The sequence below is a fragment of the Aulonocara stuartgranti genome, assembly GCF_965226115.1.
Source record: "Aulonocara stuartgranti genome assembly, chromosome: 11".
Classification (NCBI taxonomy): domain Eukaryota; kingdom Metazoa; phylum Chordata; class Actinopteri; order Cichliformes; family Cichlidae; genus Aulonocara; species Aulonocara stuartgranti.
In genome coordinates, this window is record NC_138947.1 from 9,635,658 (window position 1) to 9,654,189 (window position 18,532).

Here is an 18,532-nt window from a genome sequence, read left to right on the forward strand (position 1 = left end):
CATGGTAAGAAGCGGTATTTCGGATTGTCATGAATGCAGCATTTCGGGAACGCCCCGCTGTTGCAGTTTTTAAGTCCGTTTGAAAACCTTTCCTCCTCCAGATTTCAAAATGGGAAAGCTCGCATACATTTCACTTTTTGTAGCTGCCTTGTCGGTGCTGTTAGGAGAGAGATTTATCAACCTCAGGTACTACAGATAGCGTTCATGTCGAAGCACTTTTGTGCGCTCGGACTGTTTCAAAATAACTTTTTTTTTATGCAAACTCTGCAGGAAAAAGTGCCTTGCTACTAGAGAGATCGTCCCGAAACACCTCCCCAACTGTGTTGCACTCAAAAATCTGGGTAAGCCAACATGCAAGAAAATGCAGCCGATACTTTCATGCAGACTAGAAACCAGAAAAATTAACAATATGTGAATATTGTGCTTTTAGATTATGGATCGGAGGATATAACGATCCTGGAAAACGGGCTTGCCCTTATCAGCACTGTAAGTTGTTTTTGCTGTAAAGCAGCCAAATCTCCACCTCTTAGGTTAACAGTCTTAAAGCCCATAGCAATCGTGTGTAATAAGAATGTTAATAACATCAGGAATTTATAATGTAGCTAGTGTTATTACACTTTGTATAATTACAGTATTTTTCATGCTTTGTGTGTGCAGGGTCTGAAGTTTCCTGGACTGCCTTCCTCAGATGTGCCTGGAAAGATATTTCTGCTTGATCTACAGGATTCTCAGATGAAACCAGTAGAGCTCCGCATGCCAAGGAACTTTGATCTTGACTCTTTCAACCCTCATGGCATCAGTGTATACATCGATCCAAGTGGTAAACAACCCTACAGTTCATATGCGTTTGCACACATCGCATGCAAGTGTCCACAGAATGGCATCTGGAAGGCAAAAAGTCTGATGTCCTCGATTTGAGTAAACTTTGCAATTTATTGCTCAACTTAGGGCACTGAGGACAATGTTTACTTTTTTCTTTTGCTTGTGTGTGCTTGCCAAGCATGTGGTCAAACCTGCTGTGATACTTACAGGTGGTACCATGTAAGTACAGTAAGAATAGCCAGGCTTTTCATGAGTGTGTTTGCAAAGCCTAGTGATAATTTTCTTTTTATTTAATTTCAAGTTCTGCATGCTCCTCAACTTTGACACAGTCACACACACACATGCCTTATAGACATTATTGTTGTTCTCTGCCTTTCTTATTGTTTTTTCCAGATAGCACAGTCTACCTGTTTGTTGTCAATCATCCTCAACAAAAAAGCCAAGTGGAGCTATTCAAGTTTGTGGAGGAGGACCGTGCCCTAGAGCACCTGAAAACCATTAAACATGAACTTCTCTACAGGTAAAGTAATATGACAAATTTCTGTTATAAATGACATTTGAGATTTACTGAATAGTCAGCCTTAAACAATATTTGTGCGACATGTCATAATATAGTTCCATACAAATCATGCGCATGTTAATGTATAATAACACGACAAAACATTTTTTGTTTCCTTTCTATTCTAGCGTAAATGATATTGTTGCAGTGGGAGTGGATAGCTTCTATGCAACAAATGATCACTATTTTAACCAAGAAATCCTGAAAGTATTTGTGGAGCCTTTACTGCCTCTGACGTGGGCTAATGTTGTGTACTATAGTACTGAGGAGGTAAAAGTGGTCTCTGAGGGTTATTTCTTTGCAAATGGAATCAACATGTCACCAGACAAAAGGTAAGAATGATCACGAGGCCCTTGCACACGGTTACATATGTTTCAAATATCTGAATGTCTTTATTTTAACGTTCTCTCTTTTATAGGTATATTTATGTCGTAGAATTTTTTGATCAAAAAGTGCACGTGTTGGAGCGGAAAGAAGACAATTCATTGGCCAACGTCAAGGTAGCTAATAAAACTGACTTACCACAACAGTGTGGAATTGCTTTTTTGACAGTTTTTTTATTTTATTTAAATCCATCGAAAAATACTTTGATAATTTATCAACATTTTTTAAATAATATTGCTATATTTACAAAGTCCCTTTCAGTTCTCTTGCCACAAGGGATTCGTGTATATATATATATATATATATATATATATATATATATATATATATATATATATATATATATATATATATATATATATATATATATATATATATATATATATATATATATATATATATATATATATATATATATATATATATATATATACACATACACATATATATATATATACACATATATATATATATATATATGTGTGTGTGTGTGTAATTGCAGTCTTTCGTTTCACATTTAACCAGTCTGTTGCTGTGGGTACACTCTGTGACAACGTCGAGGTTGACCCTGAAAATGGTGACCTTTGGTTAGGCTGTCACCCTAATGCATGGAAGGCTCTCATGTTTGACCCCAAAGACCCACCAGGATCAGAGGTCTGGTGTTTCTTCTTATTTGTGTTTCTTTTCTCACTATATAACAGCACATGCACCCATTTGTAGAGATTGATCTGATTATGTTTAACATCTTATGATTTTGTATGTTTGCAGATCATCCGTATCCAGAATGTTCATTCTGATCAGCCTGTGGTTACACAGGTGTATGCAGACAATGGACATGTGATCATGGGCTCTTCGGTAGCCGCTTCGTATGGAGGGAAGTTGCTCATTGGCTCTGTGTTCCACAAAGCCTTGTGCTGTGATTTACAGTAGACGATGAAAGCAAACACTGCCACTCACTTTAACACATGAGAGGGGAAAAAAAAATCTCAATTCAGGTGTTTAAAAGGACAAAAAAAAGGGAAAACAAATATTTGTATCTGTTCTCAACTGGGACAGTTTATACTGCACTGCGTTCAGCCTACAAAAGTGGTATTAGACACAGAAATGACTGAACTATCAAGATATTTGCTTCACTGTTAAATAATTGGAACAATTATGAAAATAATGTTTTTAATTTGATAATTTGTGACTGTCTGTATTTGGCTTTAAATAAAAGGTGAAATGTGAACTTTAATAAATATATTTGTTGTGGTTCCACAATGAAGTTGTCCACTGTGTCCCCAGTAAGTAAATGCACATTTGTCAACATGGGGGGGGAATGTTATTTGATCCATCACCCTTTTCACAATCATCCTCACCCCATGAGGCAAGATCTGGCTTGGAGCTCCAGAGCGAGGGCGATTGATGGTCATTTTATATTTCTTCCATCTACAAATAACAACACCAACACTTGTCACCTTCTTGCTGATTGGATGGAATTAAAGAAATTGATTCTGTGGACAGGTGTGCTTTTTGTGATTGATTGCTTGATTGAGTGTTTGTAATCTATGTGCCATATGGGCGTGCAACCATTCGGTGGGAGCCAGAATTCTTCCTGGGTTTTAGGGGATCATATACGTTTTTCACTCAATGACATGCAGGTCAGTTTTAAAGTTGTATGTAGTGTGGGGTTTTTTTAGTTTTGGGGTTTTTTTTGGGGGGGGGGGGGGCATAGACTGTTTATGCCTTTGTAAGTGACAGAACTTAGGAATTCAGCAGGGAATCACATAACTGTTTCTCCCACTGTATACACACTGCCCCAAAAATAAAGAGATAAAGGAACACCTTTTAATCAGATTATAGCATCACATCGCTTCTGGGATATTGATTAGGTCTTGTTAATGAGATTAAGAACAGGTTCACTAGATGGACAACAGTAACTAAACTTCATGAGGGTGGCCTGAGGGCCCGACGTACTCTAGGGGAGGGGGCATCCCTCAGGACACCATCCATCATCTCATTAGCAGGATGTCCCAACATTGTCTATACTGATATAGATTTCACAAAGTTGTCCTTAGGCTTCTCGGTTATTCTCTCAGAAAGTTAATGAACATGATTGGTATTCTGAGTACTGCATTTCATAAATTGTGCTTGTGTGTTGATATTGTATTATACTTTAATTTGTCCACACATAATATATTGTAATAGTGTTTGGGGTGCTGTGTCTTCATAAAATTATATTAATTCAAAAGACATTTTTGCAGATAATGAATTTTTCAAATAGACTTTCCTCTTTTTGTAAAATACTAAATCTTGACAACATTTAATGTGAATACATATTGCATATCTCTTTTTATGTAGAAGTATGTATATTTAATTGGTGATTTACTAGTTGTTTTGCAACATTTCTTTTATGTCTTTTTCAGATGTACATACTTACTAAACAAGACACCATGGTGATTTTTATTTACCCTTATGCAGAAAGCAAAATACACATCAATATTGAGAACCTCTTTATTGGAACAAACTATCACCAGTTCTTCAGTTCACAACTGCATTTTATTCTTTCAAAAACAATTAAAAACTATGTTTATTTCTAATAGCACAAATATATATTTATTATATTTGTAAATGATTGTATGTAACTTGTCTGTTCCAGCTGCTTACCTGTTCATGTTATAGGGAAGGTGGTTGTTCTTATTCTTAAACTGTACATTATTGTTGTTGTTGATTCTATGTGTGTGCAAATAAAACGAAACAGAAAAAAAAAATACACCATGATTTTTTTCCAACTGAGATTTGATGGTAGCAGTGCACACGTACGTGCGGTGTGTTCGGATACAGTGTAGCTTTTAGGTTGTGCTGCATAAATAATCCATTATTCATATACCGTGTGTAGCTATGATTTATATTCACTAAACTTTGTTTCTTTCTTTGGGCAAATATTTTATGTTATAAATATCCTAAAATTAATGCTACCTTGACTTGTTACAAGCAACAACAACAACAACAACAACAACATGGTTTCTTTTCTTTCTTTCTTTTTTTTTTTTAAGTCTTAGCAGCTGTTTCTAATTTTAACAGATCAAACTAATTTTAGCACTCTGTCTCCATCTTTGGGGCAGTTGTGTTAATGCACATTGAAAATCATGGCACTTCCATAGGTAACCCCTGACACTTATAAACATGGCTGCCATGAAGAAAGTACTACTTGCTGTTGCTGTTGCTGCCTTTGCAGTTTTCAGTGGACACAGGTTCCTTAAACTGAAGTAAGTTCTGTTCCGACAAGAAAATCTGACGTCATATGTCGCATTAAATTTGGGGATTGGCAGCACAGATTGTAAATGTTCACAGCTGTTGTTTGCTAAAGCACGTTGAAGTGTGGCCAATGTTTTCATGGAAAGACTTAACAAATGTATCCTTGGGCTTCTCGAGCAGACTTTCAAACTGTAATACTGATTTGTACTGCTTCTTTGTAATGGCTCTGTAAACTTCTTCCGCAGGGAAATCATGCTTGCTTCCAGAGAGATTCCAGTGAAACACCTCAGCTGTCATTATTTGCAGAATATTGGTATGTAATCTTTGTATTCATGCTCGTATCTTCGTTCTGGGGTTTGCATCGTGAAAAATCACCTTTAAACTGCGTTTAATATGTGGCATTAGCTGAAGGGTCTGAAGTTCACACAACTGTCTGTAGAGCATGCGTCACCAAGGCATGACATAAGACTGTGCTCTCTGTAAGAACTGAGAAGGGGAAAAATATTTATTGATTTGTTTGTTTGTACAGAATATGGGGCAGAGGATATCACCATACTGAAAGATGGACTGGCCTTCATGAGTACGGTATGTTATTAATTTCATGGGCAATTGTTTGTGTGATGACCTCTTGAGCAAAGCCCCACATTTAGAAAAGTTTCTAACATGTAGTGTTTACGGCTCAGGGGTTGAAGTTTCCTGGATTACATTCGTTTTCTGATGAACCAGGGAAAATGTATGTTTTGGATCTGCTGCACCCGAAACCCACGCCAGTGGAGCTGCAAATCAGCGGAGAACTGGACCTCAGCTCGTTCAACCCACATGGCATTAGTGCATACACTGATGAAGCAGGTGAATAATGGCATCAAATTTGTTATTATTTTAAGTAACAGAAATGTATTCGGGTTGTTTTTTTTCATTGTACCCTTATGCACGCATGCATAGGTTTGTAAAGTTAGAAGGGCTGATGTTTTGTTTTTGTTTTTTTGCACACCCACGTGCTACACACAGTACTTGTATTTACATAAGGCAGATATACAATGTAACACAGCTTTTAACTGCAGCTAATTTTGTGTAATATTGTTGTTTCTCTGGAAAGTCTGTGAGCCATGTTGTTTGTCGTCTTTTTTTTTGGGGGGGGGGGGGGGGGGGGGGGTATTTTTTGGTATGCCAGTAATTCTGGACTAAATGACATGAATGGGTCTTTGAGTGGTGACTGTGCATTCTGTCATAGTACATTTAGGGCAGTATACCTTACACTGTTACTGTGACTTATAAATGAACTAAAGTCGTCTTGGTTAAGTCTCTACAAGCTTTGCACATGTAGGTTTTGGAAATGTATCTAATTTTCCAAATGGATCTTCCCAGACTTGTTCAGGAACACGTCTGAAGCTCCTCTAGTATTGTCTTGGCTGTAGTCTTTGGTTCTTCATGCTGAAGGTTCTCCATGGCCATAGGCTTAAGACTTTTGTACCTTCATCCAAGTTTTCTTCAAGGACTTGCCCCTTGCTTCTGAACAACACCCCCTATAGCATGATACTGCTAATATCTTTCACTGGTATTAGCTTGGTGATGTTCACCATAGTGTCTAGTATAAATTTTGGATTCATCTGGCTAGTGATTATGTGTTGCATATCCATCTGCTTTATGAAACATCCTATTGTGTGGACCAGTCTTTTCTGGAATATTGTCTAAAATGAGCAGAATACTTTGTATCAACAGTGTGAGATGCCAAAGGTTAAAGCCCAGTGACAGTGAAATGCATAAAGAAATTTGGGGCCTTATGTTTACAGCTATATTATTAATAATTTTAATTAATGTAATGATGCAAATATGATCAGTATTTTCGTTGCCTTTATTCATTTTACTTGATAACAGGTTTTGGATAAACGAATAAGAGGAGACGGTTACATTACAGTGTCTTTGACACATATCTGAGATTTTCCTATATGTGCCAAAAACATCTCTGTGTAGTAAAAGGGAGTTTTGTGAGGCTTTGATATTTTGTCTGCATTTAGTTTGTCCCCTTACTTAAGCATAAGATCCTGTTGGGTCAGGCTATAAAAAAAGTAAATTGCTCCTTACTGCTTTAGGGAAGGAAAGAAGGTGACAATTTACTATGAGTCTGCAGCCTAAATTGGTGTATGTGCGTGTCTGCCTTTTCTTTTTTTTCTTTTTTTTTTTTAAATAAGCTATTTTAGTTGTTGTTTATTTCCCTGAGCACAAACATGACTGAAACACTAAGGGAAACCTACGTTTCCTCCACACAGCAGGGTTGACAAGACTTTTCTTCTTCTCTGCAGATGACTCTGTGTACCTGTTTGTGGTCAATCACCCTCATCACAACAGCCAAGTAGAGATCTTTCGTTATGTTGAGGAAGACACACTCGTGCACATAAAAACCATCACCCACCCCTTACTCCACAGGTATGAACTGTATGAGAAACCTTTTAATGCCTTATTTATTGGGGTGGCTGTGGCTCATCCCATCATGTAAAGCCTGTGTGCCAAATGTCCTTGGGCATGATACTAACCCCAAGCTGCTCTCCGATGCATCCATCAGAGCATGAATGTATGCAAATGTTAGATAAAAAGCATAGGGAAAAAAGTGCTTGTGTGACTGAGGCACGTTTTATAAAACGCTTTGTGTGCTTGTTGTTCCCCATGTTTTTCAGTGTGAATGACATTGTTGCAGTCGGAGTGGAGAGCTTCTACGCCACAAATGACCGCTACTTTCACAGTGATGCACTTCTGCTTATTACTGTCTTTTTGGACTTAACCTGGTGTGACGTGGTGTTCTACAGTCCACACGAAGTGAGGGTGGTGGCCGATGGTCTGCGGTCCCCAAACGGCATAAACATATCTCCTGACAAAAGGTTAATCTCAGTTCGTTACACCAATCACTGATCATGTATGTGTTGATTGAGTTAAATGTCTGTTTTATTTCAGACAGAAATACAACAGAAACAGAAACAGAATACATTGTAAATTAAGTGAAGACATCGAATTGTCATCCACATCTCTATATAAAACACAATTTAGATTCTTGAAAAGGAGTGGGATGAGATTTACAGTTTGTTATTGTAACATGATTTTTATTTTATTTTATTTTTTAAACACAGGTACATATACGTTTCGGATATTATGGATCATGACATAGATGTTTTTGAAAGGCAAGAAGGGGAACAATTGAGGTACATCAAGGTAATAGTGTTGTGTATTCTAAAGTCACAAAAAACAAAAACAAAACAACAACCCAAAACTCTCATATCTGCGTGCTAAATGTGAAGCTAAGCCCAGCCTAGTGTTGCAGTTTTTACCCCTCAGCCGTGAGAGGTTGAGGGGGTATTGTCATCACCCCGTCCTGTGGGCAGAGTGGATGCCCAAGTGGAGAATGAGGTGACGTACGATACCTTAGGTGAATCTAGTAAAAACGAGTTTAAATCTCAATGACCTCGAGGTCAAAGATTAACTTTCCTGTAGCCTAGAATTTTAAAAATGTATACCATAGGTACATTTGCTAGTAGGCTGAGGGGTATCAGTGACAGCTGCCTGTACATTTTTCATAATACTGTAGCTTCATATTTAACATGTAGACATAAAAATAGCACTAATCGTTTTAATTCTGCTGAATAAGAAAGAAGTTCTGTTGCAAGAAGAAAAAAAAAAAAAAGGTTGGATTGTTGCTTTAACGTCATACACAAGGACAGAATAATCAGGTTTCATTTACAGCATGTAAACAACATGTGATGCTTTCAGTCTGTAGCTGTTGGATCACTTTGTGACAACATCGAGGTGGACCACAAGACAGGTGACGTATGGCTGGGTTGTCACCCAAATGCCATGAAGTTGTCAAGCTATGATCCTGAAGATCCACCTGGCTCTGAGGTTAGTTTGTTTAAAAATAAAATAAAAACATTGCAGCTAGATTTTTACCTATTCATTTTATGAATGTGTCCTTCAGGTGCTCCGGATCAAGAATATTCACTCAAAGCAGCCAGTGGTGAGCATGGAGTACGCGGATGATGGCCATGTCCTTATGGGCTCCAGTGTAGCAGCTCCTTATGAGGGAAAGTTGCTTATTGGCTCTGTTTTCCACAAAGCCTTATACTGTCTTCTAAAATAATGCCGTTGATCACTGTTGCTTAATGAATACAAATGTTGTAAAGGGATGAAAAAATAAAAATAAAAATTAAACATGTTTTTTGCCATTTATAAAAAAAATAGTGACCTTGTAAGACAGGAAACCATTCGACTGTCAGCTTTTGTTCCTGTAGATGCCATATGCAGTGTCATTTCCACATTTTGTTCTCTCGGTACATTAAAGCAGCATACGCCTTTGGACAATTCTTTTACCCTTTCTCATCGTTTTCCAACAGCAATTCTTCTTCAGCCACCTTGGAAATCCTAAACCTAGTCTCCCCCCCATCAGGATGCTCTACAGTTTCCTCTTCTATTTTGGCAGGTCCACTGAGGGCAATATCACAATCTTCTGAATCAGCAGCACAGCTGTCCTTTTGTTCCTCGTCAGTTTCCACACGCACTTCAGGGTCCCCCATGCTTTCTTGCAATAACGGGAGCATCTCGTCTTTTGTGTCATTGTCCCCCTCGGCCTTTGCATTGAGGAATACTTCGCTGATACTGATCATACGTCTGCGCCTTGGAGAGTGCTCCAAGTTGTGGATAGAGGTGCCGTGGAGGTCACTGCAGCTCTTTGAGCGATTCATTTTGTCTGCTGGCGCTGGTTTGTGTCTTCTCATTCCAATCTCTTTTATGACAGTATTGTAGTCTTCCTCCTTTTCAGATAAGAAGCCAAAGATGTCAACAACGTTGGGCTTTACATTTCCATGTGGCTTGTCCTCTAAAGACACTAGCTCCTCATGATAGAAGTTTCTGTGCCTGCGTTTTTGCCATTTTTTCTTTAGTACTTTGGAAGCGTCAACTACCATGTGGACATTCCAGCTGAAGAACAGGGACAGCCAAGCTAGGCCCATGCAAATCCATAATTCTTTACCTACTATGTAGAGGCGGGGGTAGTTTATGTCTGGATTTACACCTAAAATGAGTTATGGGCTAAAATTACTTGGATATCCTCAATTCAGAAATTCAAATTGTGCCAAATGTAAAAACCTACCTGCCACATAATCTCCAAAGCCAACTGTTGTGAGTGTGATGAAAGAGAAGTAGAAACCTTCTAAGTAGGTCCATTGTTCCATGGACATGAAAACAAACGGCGGAATCACCAGATGCACCAACAGCCCCCATAGAAGGAACAAGGCTATACAGGTATACTGGACTTTTTTCTGACAAAACAGAGGAAAAAAAAAATTATTTGACACTGAAACTTCATAATTTCAGATAAACACTAATTGTTAGTCAGACCTTACCACTGATATGCCTTTGTCTATCATCACCCCAGACAGACGCTTGGCCCGGTCTCCAAAGAATGAACCCAGCTCACTTATCCATACCAGACACAGAGGGATCCCACACAGACCATAAAGGATGCAGAAAATACGTCCACCTTTTGTCCTGGGGGCAATATTACCATAACCTGTAGATACAGTGAGAAAATATTCAATCACACCAGTCCATGATGTGATAAGTATTTTAGGAAGATTTTCCTCTTCTGTTTGTTCTATCAGGGTCACGGGGAGGGCTGAAGCCCATCCCAGCTACCACAGGGCGAGAGGCAGGGTACACCCAGGACACACTGCCAGTCTGTTGCAGGGCTAACACAGAAAAACAACCATAAACCCAACAATCATGCAACCCTCATGAGCAAGCACTTGGCAACAGCGGAAAGGAAACACTCCCTTTTAACAGGAAGAGCCTTCAGCAGAACCAGGTTCAGGGAGGAGCAGCCAACTGCTGTGACCGGTTGGGGGTGAAGAGAGGAAAATAGGACAAAAGAAACACTTTGGAAGAGAAGCACAGATCAATAAAAGCTAATGATTAAATCCAGGGTGGTGTATAAACACACAGTGAGTTAAAAGAAAAGTGAATGAAGAAAAAAATACCCTCAGTGTATCATGGGATGCCCCAAGCAGCCAAGCCCTGTTGCTGCATAGCTAAGGGAGTATTCATGGTCACCTGATCCAGCCTTATGATAAGCTTAAAAGAAAAAAAAAAAAACTTTCCTTTTTGATAAAGTGTAATCTAAGTGTAGGAAAAGTAGGGAGGGTGTCTGTCTCTCTGCTGCTTTATATATGGAAAACAAAGTCCTAGAAGACTCTTGAACTAAAAAACAATGAGGATTAGGATTTACCGTCTCAGTTATGCTCTGGTTTCTCTTTATAACGTTCTTTATTGGACATTTTGCAGGAAAACTCCAGTGCACAAACATTTCAGATCCAAATCACAAAGCATTTCCTGTTCTGAAACAGTCACAGCATCAGAGTACCCATAGCTTCATCCCTGTAGTAACTGTTGTGAAGCTTATAATGTGTCTTATAAACAAACAATCACAATTAGGCCCAGAGAAATGCAGCTTTTAGTGAAGAGGCATCGTGTTACATGAATATTATCCCAGCCTATCCAGCTTCGAATATGAGAGGCGGGGTACACCCTGGACACATCGCCTGCCTGTGGCAGGGCCAGACATGTTGTTAAAGCAAGTCGATTGGGCGTTCCTGAGTCAACCCTATTGCCAAAGAAATGGCAGCAACCAGAAGAAGAAGAAGAAGAAGTGGATGCTATTACAACATGAACATGAAGTGTGTCAACTTCTGAGTCTTTCATACCTATAGTGGTGACAATGGAGGCAGCGAAGATGGCAGAACTCCCCCAGTCCCACGGACTGCGATCCTTGTCCCCGGAGATCGCCACGCCTTGCCCGGCAGCCTCTGATACTACCTTTAGAAAGTTAACACAATCAATCAGTCCCAGAAAAAAAAAAACATAAATCTAATACTTCTGCTACTACTTTACTTATTTATTTGTAACCGAATAACTGGAAATATTTACAACTCCTCAAAGTCTTAACTAAAGGCTCAGGCTACCGACGGGCACGCGTTGTGCCAGCCTTTATGTTTTTGTTCTGTCCTTGATGTTGCATGGCTGCTCCACACCCAGCGCACACATCAGTGTTTTGTTTGAAGTTTCACAACTTTTCTGTGCTGTTAAATAAGAGGATTTTCACTTCCCCCGCTCCCTCTGAGAATGTTTAGCTTGATAGTTACTCTTTACACGTTTGCATTTCTGTTCAAAATCACGTAAAACCGGTTTGATACATCCGGACATGTGGAGGCAATGACATTTTCCTTTCCTTTCTAATGTCCACGCTGGAATGTAAGATAAGCAATACAGTATGTAACGAAATGAAGCCTCTGTAAACAAAAGCTCGACTTGTTACCTTTACATAGAGATGGGTTCATCATACCTTCAGTATCTCAGTCAGATTCTCTTTAGTCAAGTTAAATTTCTTCAGAATGTCTTCCTTTTCTTTAACATAGAGGTCTCTGGCTGATTTCCAGTTTCCTTCTTCAAAAATTTGGAATATCGCGCCTCCAATCGACAGATAAAAAATTATACACGAAGTTAAAAGCGGACCTTTATCAGCCATATTAAAGTCATAACTTCAGTCCGAGCACGCTGACTAAGTCACATTCCCGCAGAGGGCTGTCCTAATCCTACCTGGCCTCTTCCTGGTTAACATAATGGGTTCACAGCTGGGATGGAATTAAACTCAGAACAAATAAAAAACAAAACATATACATGTAAAAATATATGTATGTGTCTTCTAATTAGATCAAGTATAGAAAGTCTTAAAAAAACAAAACAAAACAACAACTTAAAAAACCCAAAACAATCGGTCCTGAGTTACTTCTGTTTATAACAAGAAGCACTACGACAGTACACACCTCCGCCGCTCACTCTATGGGCAGGAACAACTTTTAAGGGAATAGTACTGTTTTGTTTCTTGTTGTATGCATTCATTTTGTTTTCTCTGTTCTTTTTAAACGCACTTAAATGTACTTGACATAATTTTGAGTGTAATTAGTTTATGCGAATATAGTACATGTGCATAGTGCGTCTGATTGTGTAGTGATTTTTTTTTTAGATGTTTAGTAAATATAAAATGAAAAACGTTTTTGATCACAAATTTATTAGGGGTTGGTCATAATCAGTTAATAAGATAAGATAACCTTTATTAGTCCCACACTTGGGAAATTTGTTTTGTCACAGCAGGAAGTGGACAGTGCAAAAGTTATGAGGCAAAAATTAGAATACAATAAGAATAAATACAGTACACAACTGTACAGAATAGAATAAAATACTATATACAGTAGAATAAAATAAAATAAATATACAATAAGATAAAAATAGAATACAAATACTATATGCAACTGAGTAAAAATACAACGATGACAGAAAGGATTATTGCACTTAATGTGATATTATAGGTTACGTTCTGTATAATGATAACACACACACCACTTTTATAAGAATCATAGCTTCTAAGCTGTTAGGCTTTCTTAAAAAAATGTTTATTTTTGTTGCTTTCTCTTTATTTTTTGACCAATAGTGTCACGGCTGGGGGAGGGAGCCGTGTGGTGTGGAGGAAAAGGAGGACCCAAAATGCAGCAAACTGATGATACGAATGACGTTTTATTTACAGGGTGGTAGTGGCAAAAACAGGCAATGAAGCACGAGTAATTACAAACGGAAACCTAAACTGGGAGAAACTAAAGAGCAAACCTGAAATCTTACAAAACACAAGCTCCAGCGAACCGAGAGAATTGTCCAAAACAAAAACACACATGCTGGAGCACGAGAACAAAACACAGTTCAGGAGGCCGGCCCGGAGGCTGACAACTCAGAAGTCCAGGACAGTTCATCTTCTGAGGCCGGCCACGTCGGCGACGTAGATCCATAAGCCGACCGAGCGGAAGGCAGCGGTGGCGGAGTGGAGGCAGTTTAGGGGGCCGCCCGTGCACACGGCAGCGGCGGCAACAGGGAAACCGTTCAGGCGGCCGACCGTGCGGACAGCAACGGCGGTGATGACAGAAGTCTGGAGGCCGACTGTGCGGACGGCAACGGCGGCGATAACAGAAGTCTGGAGGCCGACCGTGCGGACGGCAACGGCGGCGATAACAGAAGTCTGGAGGCCGACCGCGCGGAAGGCAGCGGCGGCGTCTAGGAGGTCGTCCATGTTGACGATGACGCTCCACCAGCGGCCTGGCAGATGACCGCCGATGTCGAGGCGGCAGTTTGGGACCCGAAGGTGGCGTGGCCGTCGCAGCACCAGACGAGACCGAAGCAGAGGCTGGACCAGACGAGGCAGCTGATGAGGATGCTGAAGCAGAGGCCGGACCAGGCGAAGCTGAAGCAGAAGCCGGACCAGGCGATGCTGACGAGGATGCTGGAGCCGGGCCAGGCGATGCTGAAGACACGAAGGCTGGAGCCGGACCAGGCGATGCTGAAGACGAAGCTGGACCGGGCGAGGATGAAGGCTCGGAGGCTGCAGCTGGCGAGGATGATGAGGCTGCAGCAGGCGACGGCGTGGAAGCCGGAGACTGTAGCGCTGCAGGCGTGGAAGAAGCTGCTGCTGCCCGCGGCGTGGATGAAGCTGCAGCTGGCGAGGATGATGAGGCTGCAGTTGGCAGCTGGACGGGCTCCTCGGGCCCTCCTGCTGACGAGGCAGGAGGCTGGCTAGGTTCTCCTGAACCTCCAGCCGATGAGTCTTGAGGCTGGACGGGCTCCTCGGGCCATCCAGCTGGCGAGACAGGAAGCTGGGCGGGCTCCTCGGGCCCCCCAGCTGACGAGGCAGGAGGCTGGACGGGCTCCTCGGGCCCCCCAGCTGACGAGGCAGGAGGCTGGACGGGCTCCTCGGGCCCCCCAGCGAAAACAGTCTCTGGACCAGTGGGCACCGGGGCCCCTGGAACACACAGGTCAGAACCAGTAGGCGCACGGGCCTCTGGCAGGTGTAACAGAGTCATAAATAACATTGTTATAATTACACAAAATGTGTTCTAAACCCCCAAACTTCTCCTTTTATACCTGACTTTTAGGACCTCCAAGCCTGTAGTTGTGTTCATTATCAGTTAGAGCCCCTCCTCATTCTTTTCTTCTTCTTTGGTGCAATACTATAAATACAGTGTACCCCTTTTGCCTCTCCCCTTTTTCTACAATTCCCCTGTGGGAGAAGTGGGTGTCATTTCTTTCCAGCACCTTAAAGCACACATAATTCATATTTAACCACCCTGATGTTTATGATTGCGATTTTAATTCAGTTATTGTCATTATTGAGCCTGTTTTTGTAAGATGTTATAAGTGTGTAGTATGTGTGTGTCATAAATGTGTTTTAGGCGCCATAAATGATAGCATGAATATGTATTCCTTGCTAGCTTGGGAGCTGTGGTGGGTTGAGCTAATCCTCTTCCCCACTGTCTGTATTTGGTCGTAGGAGCTGGAGTGGGCAAATTATTTACTTGGAGGTCTTTCTTTCTTTTACCTTTTTTATCAGGTATGTCAGATTTCATGTTGTTTTTGTTTTATCTTATGTCAAATATGTTACGTGTAAATGCATATTTTATGTTTAATGTAAAAATAAATGCCAGCCCTTTTTCTACAATTCCCCTGTGGGAGAGGAGCTGGAGTGGGCAAATTATTTACTTGGAGGTCTTTCTTTCTTTTACCTTTTTTTATCAGACACAACGCAGAATCACACCGGTTACACTTGGTGCCGCTGACCCGTCACATCGCCAATCCGCGATCCACCCCTCCTCCTTCTGCTGCCGCTGTTTTCCCGCCTCCTCTCTGCAGCTGTGTGCCAGAATCCTGTGCCCTGCGCTTTGACTCACAGGTTTTTATATCGCGTGTGATCGATGCCCCGTAATTTGGCTTGCAGGCATCTCTGTCACGTGTGAACTTAAAGGGCAAATACGTAGGTGATCATTTCTGTCACTGTTTCATATTGTTGCCTCAAATTATACAGGCACGGATTGTAATTTTTTTTTCTCTATTGATATTGGCTTTTACAGCCTGTTTTAATTGAGAGGAGAAAACAACATTTTATTTTCTATGGTGTTTTGATTCTTTGATGTTTTTTTTTCTTCTCCCCACATTTCATTGTTTTGTGAAGTTTTGCATAATTGTGTGTGGGGGTTAGGCTCGTTTTTTTTTGCTGTTGAACAGTGATATCTCACTTGGGCCAACATGTTAAGTGAGGAAACTGTGGATAGCGCTTTGCCTGATCTGTTCTCTGCGGGGAGTAATATGACCTTTGGTTTGGGGAGGGGTCATCAGATTGCTCCAAAGTTTTTTGGGAGGGGTAGGCCAGTAGTCCCGGGTATTGGTGCCCACACTGTAGACCAGCCAGTGATGCACTCACCATTAATGCCAGCAGCTAGCTCCATACCAGCTGCTTGCGAACGCCAAACACACACCCAGGCTGTCACTAGTGACATGTTGAGCAGCTTGATCACTGACTTAGCAAAGCAAATTGGGGAAAATATCACATCCTCTCTTAACTCTATGCACCAGCCATCCCCCACCCAGCCACAGTCTCCCCAGAATGTGCCCTCGAGCTGCAATGACCAGTCCCAGCTGAAGGTTGTTGTTCAGTCAGACACCAAAGCTCCACCATACTTCAAGGGTGACAACACAGATCTATTTCCCATCGGTGAATGGGAGGACATGATGAGATGTTATCTGCACAGAATCAGCTGTGACACAGATGAAGAAATGTTTGCCATATTAATGTCTAGACTAACTGGCAAAGCCAGAGATGTGGTCAAGGTGTCACTTCGTTGCCGCCCTGAGTTGAATCGGAATGATCCTATTACTGCTGTGTTTGACATACTGAGGTCTAACTTCAGCGACTTGACATATTCCAGCCTGCCCATGAAAGATTTCTACAGTACTGTGCCACGTCCAGGTGAGAACGCCATGGATTACTGGATCCGGTTGAACAAGTCTATTGATGCTGCTGATGAGTGTCTCCGCAGGCGCGGCAAGATGGTAGAGGACCCCAGTAGTGAGGTTGTTTCGATGTTCATTAATCACTGTCCTGACCACAGTCTTACGTTGTCTTTTCAACTGAAGGCCCCTGAGGAGTGGACTGCAGCTGAGGTTCAGAGCCGTCTGGACAACTATGTGAGGAAAATGAGACAGTCTAGTGTTTTGTCTCATAATACAGCAAGTCTGTCCATCCCGCATCAGAGCCCTGTCGCTGTTAACAGCCAGCCCCACTCCAGCGGTGCTCAAGCAGTCCCAGTAACACATGAGCCAGCCTCGTATCCTATGCCCTCTGTTCCCTCTGCAGCCACATGTCAGCCTCTCTCTTCTGATGGCATGGTAAGTGTGCAGCAGCCCTCTGCTTGTCCTCCTTTGACTCTACATGTCATGCCCCCATCTTTGCCAGTTTCTGGCCCTCCTCCAGCTGAGCCAGGTGTTCAACAGATGGTAGCACTGTTTGACAAGGTTCTGTCCATGTGCACTGCATCACTAGCCACTGGTCCTAGGTGCCAACAACCCACAGGTCATTCCCATGGGCACCGCAATGCTCATCGTGCTTCGTGCAGAGTGTGTGGCTCACATGAACACACAACCCATGTGCATTGTAGGCTGTACAAGCTATGCCACAGCTGCTTTGACCCTGGACACATGAGGCGTGAATGCCCACAGTTGCACCAGAAACCAAGCGTTTCAGTCCCTCCTCCCACCGATGCTGCTTTAAACTAGCCAGCCCATGTAACGAGAGGGGTAGCATGGGCAGTGTTGATGAAACCCTCAGAAATGCAACAGACCCAGAAGCCATATATGTTAACTGCTGTAGTAGCCTCTCTGATGAGAAGACTGTTATTATGGGTTCACAAAGAGTTGGCAGGGCTAGTGAGTTGTTTTACACTCCAGTGTCGGTCAGTGGCCGGTGTTCCCTGACAAGCATGCTTGATTCAGGAAGTATGTCATGCACACTAAGTGAAGGGGCTGATAGCAAGCTAAGAGCCGCTGGTGTTGCTCTGATTCCGCAGCATATCCCTGAAAATGTGGTGCTGGTTGGTTGCGGTGGCCTTCTCACACAACCGAAATGCATCTATGATTTGGACATTGAAGTATATGGGACTAGGTTTCTTGTACCAACATTTGTGGTTCCTGGGCAAAAAGATGAGCTCATCGTGGGGAGCAATGTGATCCGGCCCATCATTCAGAAGATGAAGGCTGATACAAAGTACTGGGAGCTTATTAACTCCAATTACACTGGCACTGATTGTGAAGACTTCCTGCAGTTGCTGAGCTGTATCTCACGGTGGTCTGCTCCTGTGTTGCCAGATAAAGTAGGTACAGTCAGGTTGCGGAAGAGTGTCACTCTCCTGCCACAAAAAGAATATGTAGTTTGGGGAAAGCTGCCACCTTCTGCCCTCGTGTCTCCAGGAAGTACTGTCGTTGTGGAACCCACGTCAGCCCGTTCCACTCCAAAGAACATAATGGTGGGGCGCATTATAACACCCATGTGGGGAGATCGTTGGGTCCCTATGAAAGTCCTTAACCCAACAGAGAGCCCTGTGACACTTCGTCGCAATGCTAAGA

The 18,532-nt window shown here is 41.8% G+C and overlaps 2 protein-coding genes across 2 annotated transcripts; one reads left to right on the forward strand and one right to left on the reverse strand.

The window, feature by feature from the left end:
• The first annotated feature begins 58 nt into the window (after positions 1-58).
• Positions 59-9,196, forward strand: LOC309717992 (uncharacterized protein). Its single transcript, XM_082552932.1, has 18 exons — positions 59-186; positions 271-341; positions 431-486; positions 658-820; positions 1,216-1,342; positions 1,510-1,713; positions 1,800-1,881; positions 2,291-2,419; positions 2,534-2,691; positions 4,912-5,013; positions 5,248-5,315; positions 5,532-5,587; positions 5,686-5,851; positions 7,303-7,426; positions 7,675-7,875; positions 8,122-8,203; positions 8,759-8,887; positions 8,964-9,196. The coding sequence occupies exons 1-18, from the start codon at positions 110-112 to the stop codon at positions 9,123-9,125; spliced, it is 2,157 nt and encodes a 718-aa protein (XP_082409058.1). The 5' UTR covers positions 59-109; the 3' UTR covers positions 9,126-9,196.
• Positions 9,197-9,350: 154 nt separating this feature from the next.
• On the reverse strand, positions 9,351-12,864 carry LOC309718080 (potassium channel subfamily K member 5-like). The gene is made up of 5 exons (XM_082553056.1): positions 12,381-12,864; positions 11,743-11,854; positions 10,387-10,553; positions 10,134-10,302; positions 9,351-10,055 (listed from the first exon to the last, which is right to left on the reverse strand). Exons 1-5 carry the CDS (start codon positions 12,561-12,563, stop codon positions 9,352-9,354), a joined length of 1,335 nt encoding a protein of 444 aa, XP_082409182.1. The 5' UTR covers positions 12,564-12,864; the 3' UTR covers position 9,351.
• Positions 12,865-18,532: the final 5,668 nt, after the last annotated feature.

Bases quoted from the DNA above. Each gene is read 5' to 3' on its own strand.
- LOC309717992 (XM_082552932.1), top strand. From the start codon at position 110: ATGGGAAAGCTCGCATACATTTCACTTTTTGTAGCTGCCTTGTCGGTG. The intron at 1,882-2,290 runs GTAGCTAATAAA...ACATTTAACCAG, and splicing joins ATTCATTGGCCAACGTCAAG to TCTGTTGCTGTGGGTACACT. The intron at 7,427-7,674 runs GTATGAACTGTA...CATGTTTTTCAG, and splicing joins ACCCACCCCTTACTCCACAG to TGTGAATGACATTGTTGCAG.
- LOC309718080 (XM_082553056.1), bottom strand. From the start codon at position 12,563: ATGGCTGATAAAGGTCCGCTTTTAACTTCGTGTATAATTTTTTATCTG. The intron at 11,855-12,380 runs GTATGATGAACC...AACTTTCTAAAG, and splicing joins ATCTGACTGAGATACTGAAG to GTAGTATCAGAGGCTGCCGG. The intron at 10,056-10,133 runs GTAGGTTTTTAC...AACTCATTTTAG, and splicing joins CTTTGGAGATTATGTGGCAG to GTGTAAATCCAGACATAAAC.